Source organism: Tupaia chinensis, unplaced genomic scaffold, assembly GCF_000334495.1.
Source record: "Tupaia chinensis unplaced genomic scaffold, TupChi_1.0 Scaffold146386_1, whole genome shotgun sequence".
Lineage (NCBI taxonomy): Eukaryota > Metazoa > Chordata > Mammalia > Scandentia > Tupaiidae > Tupaia > Tupaia belangeri.
The window spans coordinates 2,437,761-2,454,200 of NW_006206241.1; the positions used below are offsets into that span (position 1 = coordinate 2,437,761).

The 16,440-nt window shown below is 42.4% G+C and overlaps 1 protein-coding gene across 1 annotated transcript; it reads left to right on the forward strand.

Moving 5' to 3' along the window:
- Positions 1–11,824: 11,824 nt before the first annotated feature.
- On the forward strand, positions 11,825–12,530 carry LOC102497425 (60S ribosomal protein L10). Its single transcript, XM_014584326.2, has one exon. It carries the CDS (start codon positions 11,863–11,865, stop codon positions 12,469–12,471), a length of 609 nt encoding a protein of 202 aa, XP_014439812.1. The 5' UTR covers positions 11,825–11,862; the 3' UTR covers positions 12,472–12,530.
- Positions 12,531–16,440: the final 3,910 nt, after the last annotated feature.

Here is a 16,440-nt window from a genome sequence, read left to right on the forward strand (position 1 = left end):
TCCAACTTAACATTTTCATGTCTGCCTGGCAGGTTATTAAAATAAATGAGGGTGCATTGGGCTCCCGCCGTACTTTTCTCTAATGGGAGTTGAGGAATTTCCAAGCCACCAATGTAAATTGACCGATCTCAGAGACTGAAAAGATTTAGCTAAAGTGGACAATTAGGATCATTTCTGCACAGCTGAGTGAAATATTCCTTGTTATTTTAATAATTCAGGCCCTGGGTAATTTTCGGAGGCTGAGTTTGTCAAGATAATGTGCCTTGTGCTTGTCTGCTTGTCATTTCTAACTCAATCTCACATGTTACAGGTGCAGTCTAGCTTACAAAACAGGAGAACCGCGCGCTGGAGAATTTGCATATGGAATACAGATACCCTGCATTGAGGGAAGGCAGGCCCGGAGATTGACAGGAGCTATGGGGTGACTGCTCACAACGGTGAAAGTCCGGACGGCGGGAGGCTGCTGCCCTGCTTGGTCGAGACAGTTCTGAGAGTTACTGGGCGACGTGCATATGCAGATGCGGACACGTGTGGCACATTTACCTTGCGTAACCTTCACTGTTTCAGATCAGACCTGTGCGAAGGCAGCAGGATTCCCTTGTGGTAGATGCAAATGCTCGCTTCCAGCTTGGCTTTATCACAAGGGCTGGTGCAATAATATCTTTAACTACGCTAGCAAGACGTACTCAGGGATTTATTTGTGAGTTCAAGAAAGAGAAATTCTGGAACTGGGCGTTTCACGTGTAATTCCACAAGTGAAAGATAGCTGGCCAGATGATGTGTCCCCAACAGATTGGAACATCACTCGTGATGACCACGACTGCTACAAAACCAGAAGGGATCTGTCCTGGCCGTAAGCTCGGCACTGGAAGGAAACAGTCACATTAATTTGAAATCGAGGAGCTATTCAAATAAAACCCTCATTGCAGGTCCACGTTCTGCCAACCCTGCTGCTGGGCCGCATGCCCAGAACTTCTGTTTGTCAAGTGACGAATATCTCAGGTCAGGAGTGTCCAGACTATGATCTTACCAGGATCCCTTCACAGCTTCACTGGGGCAGTTCTGTCTATGTATGGTTCACTGTTCAGACTTCCATGCACTGATTTATTTGATGATAGAATTTATGGTAACTTACATCATTACATCAAACATATTTAAAACATTGCTTTTAGGAAAAAGAGATTTTGCTGTGTAAGTTAACTTAAGAATGAAGATGCAGTCAGCATTATTAACTAAATATTCTTTAGTAATTTGTCTCTACATCTACCTAAGTAGATTTATTAATAAAGTCATGCATATGCAAATGTGATCTGATGCAGTATGTTGCAAGGTGAGCAGGGGTAAAATGAACAAGTCATTCCAAATAAATAACTCACAGGCTGCTCTAAGAGTTCCAAATTCCCATTTATTTCAGTGTTACCACACCGACCATCTTTCCCTGATGGAAGATAGCCTTGCCTTGTGTAACAGGGAGCCCAGAGATTACTTTTTCTTTGAATTTCCTCTCTTAGCCTTGACCAACTTGAGACATTCAGCTTATATTATTATCCTGTCACTCCACTCGAGGAGCTCATAGACTTAGAGGTGAAATAAACATAGAAAGAAGAGGAATCTTCCACTTGAGGCCCTCCACCCACCACAGGTCAGCTGAGGAGCTCAGGCTGGAAATGAAACCAGGTTTCCAAACAGAGTTGTTTTTGTTTTTGTTTTTGTTTTAAACCTCCTGTATGGCTTTGTCAACCATGTGGTGAGATGTGACATAGGCAAGTCTCAGAATTCAGGGCTAACAGTGAATGAATGACACAAACTGAACCATGAACAAACCCACAAGCAAATGAAGCCTGCCCAGATCCCTGCCCTGAGCTCATCCTCCATTGGTGCATGCAGGGAGGCCTGCAGCCTTGCCACCTCCAAGCCAGTGCCTTGTCGGTCAGAATTTCAGTTCAGGACGTGCAGGCTTCTGTGCAAGTCCAGGAATAGCAGTGACTCAGTGCATGAGCTCAGCAGAGTCAAGCTATCCCTCCCCTGCAAGACCTGGACAGGTGGAGCAGAAGCCTCTTCAAGTAGTGGCCAAATGACCACAGCCCTCCAGTGCTCACCTCTGTCATCAGAGACATCTCCTGTAGCTGTGGACACAGGTGAGGATGTGGGCTGAGAGTCCCACACAGTGAGGGATCTGGCCCCAAGGTGGCATCAACCACCTCTACTCACAACCTCGTGACAGAAGCAGTCCTGTATCTCCAACCTGGAGTCAGGGAATGAAAGTGAATCGTGTGTGCAAGAGGTTGTTAGTCAACATCCAGCCAGCCTCTCATGAGCCACGCCACTAGCATCCAACCAACCTCTCACGAGCCACAGCAGTAGCATCCAGTCAGCCTCTTACGAGCCATGCCACTAGCATCCAGCTAGCCTCTGCCACATGAACCAACAAATGAGAAATCAGTGACATCTCAGTGCTGAGAGTGATCAGAAGTAGCAGAGCAACAAGTAGGCAAAGCAGAGGCTCAAAAGGAACATGAGGCGTGTAGAAGGTGACAGAGAAGCTCCTGATGCCCCTGTGCAAATCTCCAACAAATAGTCTGAGATCAGCTCCTCTGTAGATAATTTGGAAGCAGCACCATTTTAATAATAGCATATTTAAAAATTAGCTTTAGTGGCTGGGGCGGGGCAGATGGTAGCTCAGTGTTAAAAAAAGATGCCCTGTAAGGCTCACCCACATGAGAAGGTTCCGAGTTTGCGTCCAGAGACCTCCCTGAGCATGCCAGGCACAGGCGTGTCCCTGATTCAGGACTGACCGAGGCTGTGGGGAGGGTGCGCTGTGGCATTAAGACGCTGTCAGGGTACTGTTTCCCTCTTTATCTCTTTTTCTCATTAAATAAATAAATGAAATAAGCAGAAAGAGAAGAAGAAGAAAAGAAGAAGAAGAAGAGAAGAAGAGGCCCAAGCTGGCGGCAGAGTTAACAGCATGCTGAACCTCCGTGCTGGAAGCCACATGCCAACTGGTCTGAATCCCTGGCCCCAGCTAGAACACACCAAACACGTGTGTGCATGTCTAAAACCCTGACGAGTTGGAGGACTGGGTGAAAATATCACAGCATGATGACAACCTGTCAAGGATGCACTCTCTCCCTCCTTTCTGCATGCACATCTTTCTATTATGAATTTGAAAAAGAAAGAGAGAACTTTGAAGTTTGTTTAAAAATCTTCCTTTTGTCAGATTTTCCAGAAGTTTCCTAACTAGCCACATCACTACATCTCTTTTTCCACTGATTTTATTATGATGTACTTTTTTGCTTAATTGCTCTCATGGAAAGAGCCGTATGTCATGCCTTTGGGTCACCTGCAGTTCCTAGGATTGGAGAAGACTACTCATGTGCTAGAAGCTCAATTAAGGGAGTGTGGCTTGCTTCTCCTCTTTAAACTTGCCAAACTATATCTCACCGATCATGGATATCTGCAAGAATTCTGTGGAACAAAGCATGCTTTGAAGACATCTCGAATGGAACTACCATGATCATAGTTAATCAGCTGTTTAGTATAATGCCCTCTTCTTTTAGACATATTCCCATTGGAATGGTCTTCTCTTCTTAATTTGATCTAGAGGACCAAATATCACCTCTGATCTGAAAATTCATAATACATTTTAGACATCGACTAAAATGTATTATGACATTGACATAGACACTGTCAATGCCAAAATACTTAAGGAAGGTGTTCTCACACTTCAGGAATAAGAAAGTGAAGAATCACTCCATAATCAGAAACCATTTTAGAATCCAACTTAATCTCACTGCATTCCCATTTTACCTCTGGTATCCTAAAAATTACACAGTCAGGACTGAGATACCGCATATTACACAAAGGAGCTTCTTGGGTGTGTGCATGTGCTTAAATCAAGGCATCGTGTGTCCTCGCTTTGGGCCATGACCTTTGTCCACCCACCAGCCCTCACTAGGGGTGGACAGATAACTGCCACGGAAGACAGACCACGCTGACGTATTTCGTCTTCCCATATATTGCTGAGATACATTATGTACTGGCAAATTAAAGTCGTCATCATCACAGGAAAAGCAGTTCTAACTCGGAAGTGTGTTTTGAATATTCTTAGATTAAAAACATAACCTAGTCTGTGACTGCCTCTTTGGATACATTGGGCCACTTGAATATTTTGCAAGCCAAATTTGACATTATATATTTTTAATATGTATCCACTGTTCTAGTAGGCAGCCTTTTCCTTTTCTTACTACACCTACAAAAAAGTAGGAAAAATACCCTGAACAACAAGTTGGGTTAGAGATGGCGCTCCATGTTAATCAGCCCTCTGCTGTTTGAGTGTGTGGCCTTCACTGTGTGTTGATTTAAGGGAAGAAACTTGGTATTCAAGGCAAATACTTATCCGAATACAATTTATTCAGAATGGCTTTCAACTGCAGGCTCAGAATGTTTGCCTGAATAATCACTCAAGCTAAAATATGGCATGGCTAATTTTTTCCCTATCTTCTAACCTGATCACTAACTCTATTCTGGCATTTTAATTTAATTTTTAACTAAAAGTGTGTCAGGTATGCTTTGGTTGAGTATCTGGATTCTTCTGTATTTATATTTTATTTGAAACTTAGGACTTGAGGATTTAAAACCTATTTCTCGTCTTTTGGCACTCCTAGCCCAGCGTGCAGCACCGATGAGTGGCCTTCCTGCTCTTCCATACAAGAACTGTTCAGACACACTCACTGGGAGCTCACAATCGCATTAACCCTCTACAGTGCAAACAGGAAGTATTGCAAGTAAAACAGTGGCATCTGACTCTAGGTAAATGAGGGTAGGTCTGAGAACAGGATAGCTTTTAGCCGTGCAGTAGAGGTAGTTTCTTCTCTTAACTCTGACTCGTTTTACAAATGCCAATAGTTTTAATTTATTCATTCTTCTGTGTGCAAAATACCATGTGAGAAGTCGTCAGTGCCAAAGCATGAGAAAACGTCATCTCTATACTCCAACTGTTCACACACATGCACAATATGTATAACTTGTCCAGAGAAAGGAATTTCTGTTCTGGGTCCGGCCTGTGGAACCCTTTCCCCAGAGACACCGCGGAACTATTGTTTCTGGTAGGTGATATGAGTCTAGCAGATGTTTTCAAGCAAGGGAAACACAATGATGGTCATGTTCTGGAGATGCCATTGCTCAACAGTTGCCTGAGCTTTAAGGAGAGGGAGAGGAGAAATGGGAGCGACCTGGAAAACAGTGGCATCATCAGTGCTGCTACCGCTGTCCCCACTCTGAAGTTCCTACTTCCAGCAGTTTTCCGTGTGTCCAGCCCGTGGCCATGAGTCAGCCATGGCACCATCCAGCAAGGTGCGGGTCGAGATCTGGAGTGTGAAGGAGCCCTACCTGGAAGGGAGCGGCACTGCACGAGAGCCAGTGGCCCACCGCTGACCTCCGCATACCTCTTCCCAGTGCAAAGCGTCACCTCACAGCTTCAACCACTTCATCAGATACCTTCTGTCTAAAATGTGGGGAAGAGGGAAAAGAGACAGAGACACAAGGAAACTAGCAGAGATAAATCGCTTCTACCACAGGGTCAGTGAAGCAAGGCACGCCGAGATCTCCGCATGCAAGGCCCGCACAATCTCCCTTTCAGACTGTGCTCTGTGTACACCGATGCTATCCGAGTGGCCCAAGGATAAGGCACGCTCCTTTCTTTTTCAGGGGAGAAATAATCATGATAGCATGGGTTTTCCTAAAGAATCATGGGTGTCACTTAATCCTTGTTCCTCCCTGAGAGCCTACCATATGTCCACTCAGGGATAAATTGCAAAACCGTGCAACATCCCCAGTCGCCCTTCCCATAGTAATGTAAGTAGTGTCTTTGAAAAGAGGAGCCATGGCTTTGCCTCAGAGAACGTTCTGATTGCCGCCTGGACTTGGAGTGCGCAATGCATCGTGGTTCTGCCTTAGCATGGGCTGCTTTGCCACAATGGTTGCACTTCCATTAGTCCAACTATTAAATGCTAATGCCAGAATCCATGATTTGGCAACAAGGTAATTTCGAAGCGAAAAGGATAGAGGTAGGAAAAAAAAGACTTTTTTTTTTATTGTTGTAAAAATACTGACAAGAGTGTCTTTACCACTAGCTATCAGAGGAAAGATCAACTAATACATCAGAACCTCAGACACGGACACCTCTGAAATGTCACTTTCTCCATGGAAATTCTGCCGTGGCAACTGGTCAGAAGGTCTCACTGTTTCAACAACCTCGCCGCTAATCTGACATTGATTTAAAACTTGCCATTTACACGAAAATGCCAACCTTCACCCAAGACCTGATGTGGCGTTTCTGTGCAGGGAGCAGCCTGTACAGCTCGTGGGGATGAGGCAGAGAAGCCTGCCGTGCGTTGGGTGAAATAGCTGCAGAATACTGAGGGGCCTCCTGGGTGGAAAGGTCATGAGACGTGACTAAATAGCCTGAGTGGTGTGACTGAGCTCCATCATCATGTGACCAACAGGTGCCAGAGGAGGGACTTTGAGCAAGGAAATGCAGCCCTCCAGGGCCCTCTGATGGACTGGAATGTGGCTCTGCTTAGTTCCTTTAAATCCACCAGTAGTAGGGGGGTCTCTCCATGGGGTTTAGCTGCAGTAGTTGAAATAGGGTCTCTCTGAAACCTGGTTCTTCTATTTCATGATTTGTTCTTAAGGTCTAGGGCCTCCTGGACAGTAGTCTTCATTAAAGACGATGATAAGATCAAAACAGGACAAAAAGAGAAAATAACGGGGGGACAGATACTCCTCACAGTGGCCCGTCACGGATCACAGCATGAGTGTGGGACATGGGATTGGGGATGGAACTCAGGCTCTGAGAACACATTCTCCAGGACACGGACCTGGGCCGGAACTGCTCAGATTAATCCTGTTGTAGGCACGGGGTGCTCTCACGGCCATCCTCACATGGTACGTGTTCTCCTAACGAACTAGGGCAGGAACGCAAAGGTGCATCTCACAAGCTAATGTTTTGTTTTGTTTTGTTTTGTTTTGTTTTTCCTTCTTCTTCTTTTTGAACATAGCCCTGGAGAATCCAAGGATACAGGCCTTGAAAGATCCATGTAAAGGGCGTCTGTCCTCAAAGCGCATAGAGCACAGCAGATGATGCAGAGTGGAGTACAGAGAGAGCCAAGGAGCCATGGAGGAGTGGGGAGGCATGGCCTTAACTGTGCACTGAATATTTGTGTCTCCAAAACCTTTGCCAAAACCTTTGCCTTCAAAGTGGTGCTAACAGGAGGTGTAGCCTTTGGAGGGCAATTAGATCGTGAGGGTTGGACCTTCATGAGTGATATTAGTGTCCTTCCTAAAGAGGCCCCAGAAAGCTCCTTGCACCTTTGCCCTGTTAGGACACGTTGAAACAATGCCGTGAAACCCAGATGAGGCCTTTACAAACCAGAACCTGCCATGCCTTCATCTCAGACAGCATGCCCTGTAGAACCATGAGAAGCACACGTCTATGTCTGACATGCCCAGTCTGAGAGAGTCCATGGTAACCAAACAAAGAGACCTTGAGTAGGACCTGACGCCAGGCTCTGAGAGGGAGGACGCGGTCAGTGCTGCATGTGGGGGAGGTGGCTCCCACTGCTCTGCGGGAGGCAGAAGCACTGTGGCTACCTGGCTGCTGCTGTCATGCAGGCCTCCCAGGCTTACCCAGCAGGGAAACAAGCTCTGATTCTCGACCTCTTCCCACAGTGACAATCTTGCCTGAACACCATGGCCCCATGCTGTCATTTACTGGGGCCCCTGAGCCAGGAGATACGCACACTGCCTCATGAGCACAGCACGTTATGAACAGATCCCAAAAGTTGTGTGTGCTGCGGCTGCCCTCCCACACACTGCATGACTCGAAGTCCTACAAGCTAAATTCTAGCAAATCCAGCCTTCCTCGTGTTAAGTAGTACAAGTGTCCCTACTATTCTCTTCTGTGGATGACAACAAGAATCATAAAAAGAATGTTAAAGCTCGCTGATTACGTCATATGCTCGAACTCATCTGATTATTGTAGGATACAGTTATTATTCCCATTCTGCATATGCAGAAGTAAAGTTCAGAGACACGAGAGACAGGCTATTGTGAGCCTCTCTGAGTCTCTTCAGTATAAGAAAGCATTACTGAAAGAAAAAGACGTAGGCCTGAGGTACTCAGAGCTGCCAGGAAGTGTCAGCTGTGTGCACAGGGGTCTGCAGGGCTTACCAGGTAGTCGAAATGGAGCATGTGAAGGGAAATGGAGCAGTGCAGCTCTAAGCCTGGCTCGCCCAAGAGGTTCCTTAGCCCTCAGACTGTCGATCATAACAGGATCTTTACATTGTCAACAGAATAAGAAATAATGCCCACAGGGTCCAGAGCAGGCAGACTTCAGGTGAAGTTTGACACTTTCTTCCTAACTCCCAGCTTTCTTAGTCCATCAAACTGCACCCAGGGACATGTGAACAGAGAGCAGGTGTGTCGGGAAGGTATGAAGGGCATGTGCCACCATCTGCAGACACTGGGCTCAGCTCCACTTCCCTGCCCCCAGCTTCACACGCCTCAAGCCAGGGGTGGATCTGGTGGTCTTCAGGCCCCCACATTGATCCACTGCAAGGATGACCTCATGCAGGCTAGACAATGATTATGAGAAGCCTGCCACGCTAAAGACCTCAGTAACACACATGTATTCCAGAGTGTGAAAAGTGAGCCATGTGAAGATTCAGGGAACTGCCACTTGAATAAAATGTTGAAGTCCAGTGGTCAGAGACATGCCATGATTGGCATATACAAGAAAATGGCTGCATCTGCATTCCCTATCCCAAGGAGGAACCACTGCGTGGTAGGCATCCGTGGCTTCCAAAGGCTGTGCCTTCTACAGCCAGGAATGTAGATAATGATAAATAAGATGATGTAGATCACAACTTTATGACGTAAAAAGCTGGGAGCTTTGAGCACTGCCCAGGTCATAAACAGCAGTTTTAGAAGGGAAGACTGTGGACCCGTCACTCAGTAGACACTGTGGGTTAGAGGAGAATGTAACAGTAGTGGAAAAAGATTCATTGTGGAGTTTATGGCAGTCCCTAATCTGATCATCACAACACATGATCTTGAAATTCTAGAGCAAAGCTATGACATATACAGTGGAGGATGACAAGCCTCTTAATAAAGAGTTACTGAGAAATTATCTGTTCATGATAACATGAATATCTTTAGCTGGAGTAATATGTGGTGGGTTCATGATGGGAAAATTCACTTTTCATGCTGTAATGATATGTGGTGATTAAATGCATAAAAATATTAAATAATAAAATATTTTAGAAAGAGAGAGTTACTGGGCTCTGGCAGAGGTGAAATACTTGTCCATGGGACAGCAAGAGACTTAGAATCCAGAGCTGCTCTCATGAGCAGAGTTCTATCACCTCCACCAGGTCACAAGGTGTCATAGGGTCATAGTAATCCATTGTGAGATAGAATATCTAGAACCTAGAATGCAAGACTAGAGTCATGAGGACGCAATGTGACCAGGTAGCCAGCACCACCTGCCATCCATGAAGGTAGCAGCAGTGCCCGTCGGCTCTTACCCATAACTCTACAGGAGGTCCCATGTGACCAGCTGGAGGAAAGGTCAAATCAGGGTATGAGTGCAAGCTGAAAATGAATGGCAGCCTCAATACACTGATGATGTAGGATGGTAACAAAAGACTGTAGAGAAAGAAAATCTCTCCAGTGGCAGAACCATGAGTGCTGCAGGTGGTATGGAGGTTAAAGCCCTGGATCCCAAATGACCAACTGTGAAGTTCAAGTCCTGAACCAGCAACTTTAAAATCATGCTGAGCACATGTGTGTGAATGCCCAAAATCCAGAGAGAAGACTGGAAGAGAAGAAACTGTCTTGTGGCCATCCACCCTGAGGGATTGGATTATTTCTCTCTCCTCTCCTCTCCTCTCCTCTCCTCTCCTCTCCTCTCTTCTCTTCTCTTCTCTTCTCTTCTCTTCTCTTCTCTTCTCTTCTCTCTTCCTCTCCTTAATGAGCACATGCACACTATAGGAAAACTTTAAAGTAAAAGAGAGAGAAAGAAGATTGAAAATTATTTAAAATGGAGCTACAGTGGAAATCAAGCACTTTAATAAAAGATTACCAACTTTCAGCAGCAGACTAAAATCTGTCCTGGTTCCTTTCAAAGTCTGGGTAACTTTGCTGAATAAAATTGGTAAGGCAAGATTTATTTTACTGTAGGAGAGAAATATTTCAGATTTAACTGGTACAACTGAGATCATCTGGAAGAGACTCCAGGAGAAACAGGAAAGATAAAGAGGAAATTTCCATATTCTTATAACCAAAAGTGAAGAAAGATAAGAACACAGTGGAATGAAGATTTCTAAAGGGAAAAAAGCAGGCTCAGATTGTGCATAGCAGGGATGCTCCCGATTGCCCTAGTTAGAAGACTTCCTCCCCCTTACTAAGGCAACAACTGTCCCTGTTGGCCAAGAACTGGGGGTTTCTTAAAATAGAAATTTCAGTGCTCAGAATCAGACAGGGCATTCCTGGAAAAACTAGTATCTCTTCACATGCTACACGTGGCCATGGATGTGTTATGAAATAACATCAAATTTGGAAAAGCTACATGCAGACTTCTACTTGATTAGAATGGATTATTAATTTGGTCCCATATTCCTGTTTAGAACAAATTTTTAAAAAATAGGTAACATAAAAAAGCTTAGCAAATTTTTTTTAAAGTTATCCGTTTTCTTTTTGACTGACTAATATTCCACAATGGAATATATATATATATCACATGTTTAAATCCAGTCTTTTTTTTTTGCCACATGGGTAAATTATTTAACATCTTGGATAATGTGAATAGTTCTGCAATAAACACATAAATGCAGTTATTTTTTTCAACATACTGATTTTCTTTTCTTATTACACATACCTAGAAGTGGAAGTACTGGATCACAGTTAGTTCTATCTTTAGGTTTTAAAGAATAACCATACTGTTTTCCGAAATGACTGTATTAACTTCCATTTCTATCTGTAATGCATGTGAGCTCCCCTTTCTCCACAATCTCATCAGCATTTGTCATTCTGTTCCTTTGACACTCTGGTTATTAATTGCTTATCAAATGTATAATTCATAAATTTGGGGAAAATATTTGTTATAATTTTGTTTGTGACTCTATAAGAGCAGAGACATTGTGTTTTTAAATATTTTTGAGAAAATATTTACATGTCAACTACTCAAACTGTTGCAAAGCAAAAACCCAACACACAATTCACACATAAACCTTCGCAATTCAACTCTGCCTACCTTGTATTCTGTGATACACCGTCTGCTAGCAAAGATCAGCCTCTTTTTCTTCCTTCAACATCTTCCTCAAGGTAATCCTCTGGTTGTGGCTGCTCTTTTGCAATCTCCACTGATTACAATCCTGGACTGGAAAAGTCCAGGTTATTTATGGTAAAAGTTCTTTCATGTAGCTTCTCTAATCCTCTCTTTCAGGCAGAACTGTTTATGGTTTCAGGCCATCTGAAGCCAACAGGAGCTTCTGTTGGCTTACTTGAGATCTACCTTTGTTCCATAGTGTCAACAGATATTATTACAGTTATGCAAATAACCATTCTGCTACAAAATTAGAATACTCCCAAATATTTTCCAATTTCAAAGGGGTCAGGAAGAGAAAAAAGTTTGTTTCCATTTAAAGAAACAAACCACCAAGAAAAATTATTTTAACAATTTGCTGAACCTATCAATAGCTCAAAAGAAAGCAAAATCCTTAAATTGGGAAAACAAAGCTTAGTAAAAAAAAAAGTAATGTTCTCTTTGCCTCTGGCGTGCCACCGAAGATCTTGGTGTCAGCCATGGGCCGCCGCCCCGCCCGGTGTTACCAGTACTGTAAGAACAAGCCGTACCCAAAGTCGCGCTTCTGCCGAGGGGTCCCAGATGCCAAGATCCGCATCTTTGACCTGGGGTGGAAGAAGGCAAAAGTGGATGAATTCCCACTCTGTGGCCACATGGTGTCAGATGAATATGAGCAGCTCTCGTCGGAGGCCTTGGAGGCTGCCCGTATTTGTGCAAACAAGTACATGGTGAAAAGTTGTGGCAAAGATGGCTTTCATATCCGAGTGCGGCTCCACCCTTTCCACGTCATCCGCATCAACAAGATGTTGTCCTGTGCTGGAGCTGACAGGCTCCAGACAATAGCCAGGGTCCACATTAGCCAGGTTATTATGTCCATCCGCACCAAGCTGCAGAACAAGGAGCATGTGATTGAGGCCCTCCACAGGGCCAAGTTCAAGTTCCCTGGTCGACAGAAGATCCATATCTCAAAGAAGTGGGGCTTTACCAAGTTTAATGCTGATGAATTTGAAGATATGGTGGCTGAGAAGCGCCTCATCCCCAATGGCTGTGGTGTCAAATACATCCCCAATCATGGTCCCCTAGACAAGTGGAGAGCTTTGCACTCGTGAGGGTTCATATTGTGCTGCCCCTTCCTTAATCACAGTTATCAATAAATCTTCTGATATCCGAAAAAAAAAAAAAAAGTAATGTTTTACTCAAAGTCATAAAATTCTATTTCACCTCGTCAGTCTTATGTAATTAATCTCTTCTATAGTGTTACTGTGGTCTGATCTTTCCATTTAAATCCAGAAAGTTAACGGTCAATATTATTATTGATATTTCTTGTCCCTATCATTAAGTTGGTAATTTTCTTGGTTGCTTTTTGTTCTCTTATTTCTGTATGTGTGTCTTGAGTTTTCCTAGTTAAGCACTTTCAGAACTTCTTAAAGAGCTCGTCTGTTGTTGATAAATTCTTTCAGGTTTTGTTTACCTGACGATGTTTTTATCTTTACTTCCCATATGAAGGATAATCTTGTCGGGTATAGTATTCTTGGTTTAAACTGTTTTTCACTTAACACTTTGAATATATTTTCCATTCTTTACTTGCTCACATTGTTCCTGATGAGAAGTCTGATGTTAGCCTGCTGGGATAACCTTTATAAGTAATCTGACATTTCTCTCTTGCCAATTTTAGTATCTTGTCTTTGTCTGTGGTTTTGACCAATCTGGTTATGATATGCCTTGGAGAAGATCTTCTTGGGTTGATTCTATTAGAGGTCTTTGTGTTTCTTGGGTCTGGATATTTGAATGCCTATCTAGATTTGGAAAGTTTTCTTTCAAGATTTCGTGGAATAGATTATCAATGCCCTTATTAGTTTCTTCACCTTCTGGGATACAAATTATTCAGATGTTTGGGTGCTTGATGGTATCTAGTTTTTCTCATGTATTATCCTCATTTTTCTTGGTTGGTCTCAGTCTTTTTGATACTTCTTTCTAGGTCAGAGGTTTGGTCTTCTACATTTGAGATTCAATGTTCTGCATGATCGAATCTACTTTTAATACTTTCGAGGGAGGTTTTGATTTCTGGTATTACAGCCTTCATCTCTAACAGCTCCATTTGATTATTTTTTTATGGTGTGTATTTTCTTTTTCAGATTGCGCAAGTTTCCTCCTAGAACTCATTGTCTCTTTTCTCCTACATCTTCTGTAGTTCATTGTCTTTTAGCTCTTGCATCTCAATTTTGTCACTATGAATATTCTGAATTCTCTATGAGACAATTCCATGAGTTCCACTGTACTGTCTGTGTATGATGAAGGAGTGTTCTCTTTCCTTGGGAAGAAATATTTTCTTGGTTTCTCATATTTTCTGTGCCTCTGCAGTGGTCATTCTGTGACAAAAATCTCTCCTCTACTGTGTTTTGCAATATGGTATCCACAGAAAAATTTCTAGTTCAGATATAAAAAGAAGTTTCTACCTTAAGGCAGGAGGTTCAGTAAGCATTGAGTATTTCAGTGACCATAAAAGTATTTAGATGCTTGGTTACTCTCCACCTAGGCCTTTCTAGATACTCAGTGTGTGGAGAGTGAAGAGCATAGAGGGAAAGTAAGGTTAAAAAACAAAGAAATAAAAGCAAAAGCAAAAGAAAAGAAAACAACCGAGAAAGAGACAAACCTCCCACACACAAAATTTTTAAAGGTATAAAATGAAAACTGTGCCAGGACACACCTCAGATTTCAAAATGACTTCTGAAGCTAACAAGAGAAAGGAAAGGCCCGAGGTGAGAAGCGTTTTAAAAATTTTAAAAAATAAACAAAAAATAAAAAATTTAAAGAAAGAGACAGAGACAGAGAAAAGGTAAAGAGACAGAGGTCACTTTACCTGTCTTCGTGTTTCAGGGGTCTAGAAGATAGGGTTTAGAGGATAGCTTCAGTTGCTTTGGTCCCTGAACATGTCAGGACACACCTAAGATTTAAACTTCTGTCTCAGTGTTTTGGGGGTCTAGAAGATAGGGTTTAGAGCATAGCTTCATTCACATTGGTCCTAATTTATAAATATTTTATTGTGTCCTATAGGTTGTCTCTTTGTTGATTGTTTCATTTGCTATGCAGTAATTTTTTTGTTTGATATAATCTCATTTGTCTGTTTTTGCTTTTGTTGCCGATGCTTTAAAGGTCTTATGTTAAATTTTTTTGCCTAGACCAACATCCTAAAATTTTTTTTATGTTTATGTAAATTCTTTTTTTTAGACATTTTCTTTTCCTTTAGGGCATGTGCACTCCTGGAGAGAGAGAGAGAAACAGAGACCATGAGAGGGAATGTGAGAAATCACCCCCCAGAGGGATGGCCATGCTGCAGTCCCTTCATCTTCATTTTTCTCCTGGAATCTTGGACAGACATGCACACATGCCCAGTGTGAGTTTCAAGTCACTGGGTCTGAGACTCAAACTGTAGTCACCCATGTGGGAGTCCAGTGATGTAAACACTACACCATCTGCTGACCCTATTTCTAATAATTTCATGATTTCAGGTCTTACATTTAAGTCTTAATTTGTTTTCAGCTAATTTTTGTAAATAGTAAACGGTAGGGATCTTAATCTTTATTATTTTTAACTTAATTCCATTTGTTCTTATTATTTTTAAATTTGACCAGAGAGAGACAAAGAGAGAGAGGAAGGGAAAGCGAGAAAGCAAGCTACCAACTTCAGAACTCAAATCATAGTTGGCCATGTGGGAGTTCAGTGCCCCAACCACCATGCCACCTGCCTGACCCAGAGATCTTATTTTTATCTTCTGTGTGTATATTCAGTTTTAGCAGTACCATTATTGAAGAGGCTGTCCTCCTCCCCAATGTATATTTTTGGAATCTTTGTAAAAAATCAGCTGGTTTGGGCCAGCAGGTGGCACAGAGTTAAGGTGACTGGATCAAACATGGCCAACTGAATGATCTCAGTCACAGACCGAGTGGCTTTAAGAACATACCAGTACATGTGCACGTATGCCCAAATATCCTGTGAGAGTAGAATAGAGGAGAAGTGATTTCAACATGACCATCTACCTGGGGGGATGATTCCTCACTTTCTCTATTTCTCTCTCTCTCTTTCCGTCTGCTCTGTCTGTCTCTGTCAAGCACACATGTCGTATAGCAAACTGAAAGATATATAGATAAGTAAATAAATAGATTGTATGTATGTAAATTTATTTCTGGGTTTTCTATTCTGTTCCATTGGTTCGTATGTCTTTTTTTATATCATGTAATTTTGGTTATTTTGTAATATCTTTTTAAAACAAGTAGTTTTAAAAAGATACCTTAAGCTTCATTCTTTTTGCACAGGATTGCTATTATTTCCAACACATGAATGAACCTGGAGGTAATAATAATAAGTAAAATAAGCTAGGCACTGAAAAAGAGATATCACACGTTCTCACTCAACAATAAAAGCTAAAAGATTTGATCACATAGGAGTGGAGAATAAAACTGTGGATACCAGAAGCTAGGAAGGAAAGGGGTCAGAGGGATTGTGAGAACTTGGTTAATAGATGGAAGAATACAAATGGATAAGTGAAATGAACTCCAGAATATTTTAGCACAGAAGAGTAACTATAGTTGGTGACCATTCAGTACATATCTTAAAATAACTGAAAGATGATTTTTAATATTTTCAACCCAAAGAAATGGTAAGTGTTTGAGATAATGAGTATGTTTATTGCCCTGATTTAACCATTACACATTATATTCATGTATTAAAGACCAGTACTGTATAGCATAAATGGCACAACTATAAAATGTCTATTAAAAATAGTAATAAAACATTAAAAATAAGCAAATAAAATATTACTAGACCAATGTCTTAACTTGGGTTCCCCAGAAGACTCTGAAACAAGGATTCATGTGCAAGTGATTGATTAAGGGGCTGCTCCAGACTACTCCATGAGGGATTGAGTAGTTAGAGAGGGAGGGAAAGAAGTCAAACGAACATCTCCTCAGGCTTCAGCCCAAACCTTAGTAGAGTTCCACATTGTGACCTATGCCTGTGAATTTTCCTGCCCTTGGGCCCAAACATCTGTGCTTTTGTGGATCCATGCCCAGACAAGGTCC

Bases quoted from the DNA above. Each gene is read 5' to 3' on its own strand.
- LOC102497425 (XM_014584326.2), top strand. From the start codon at position 11,863: ATGGGCCGCCGCCCCGCCCGGTGTTACCAGTACTGTAAGAACAAGCCG.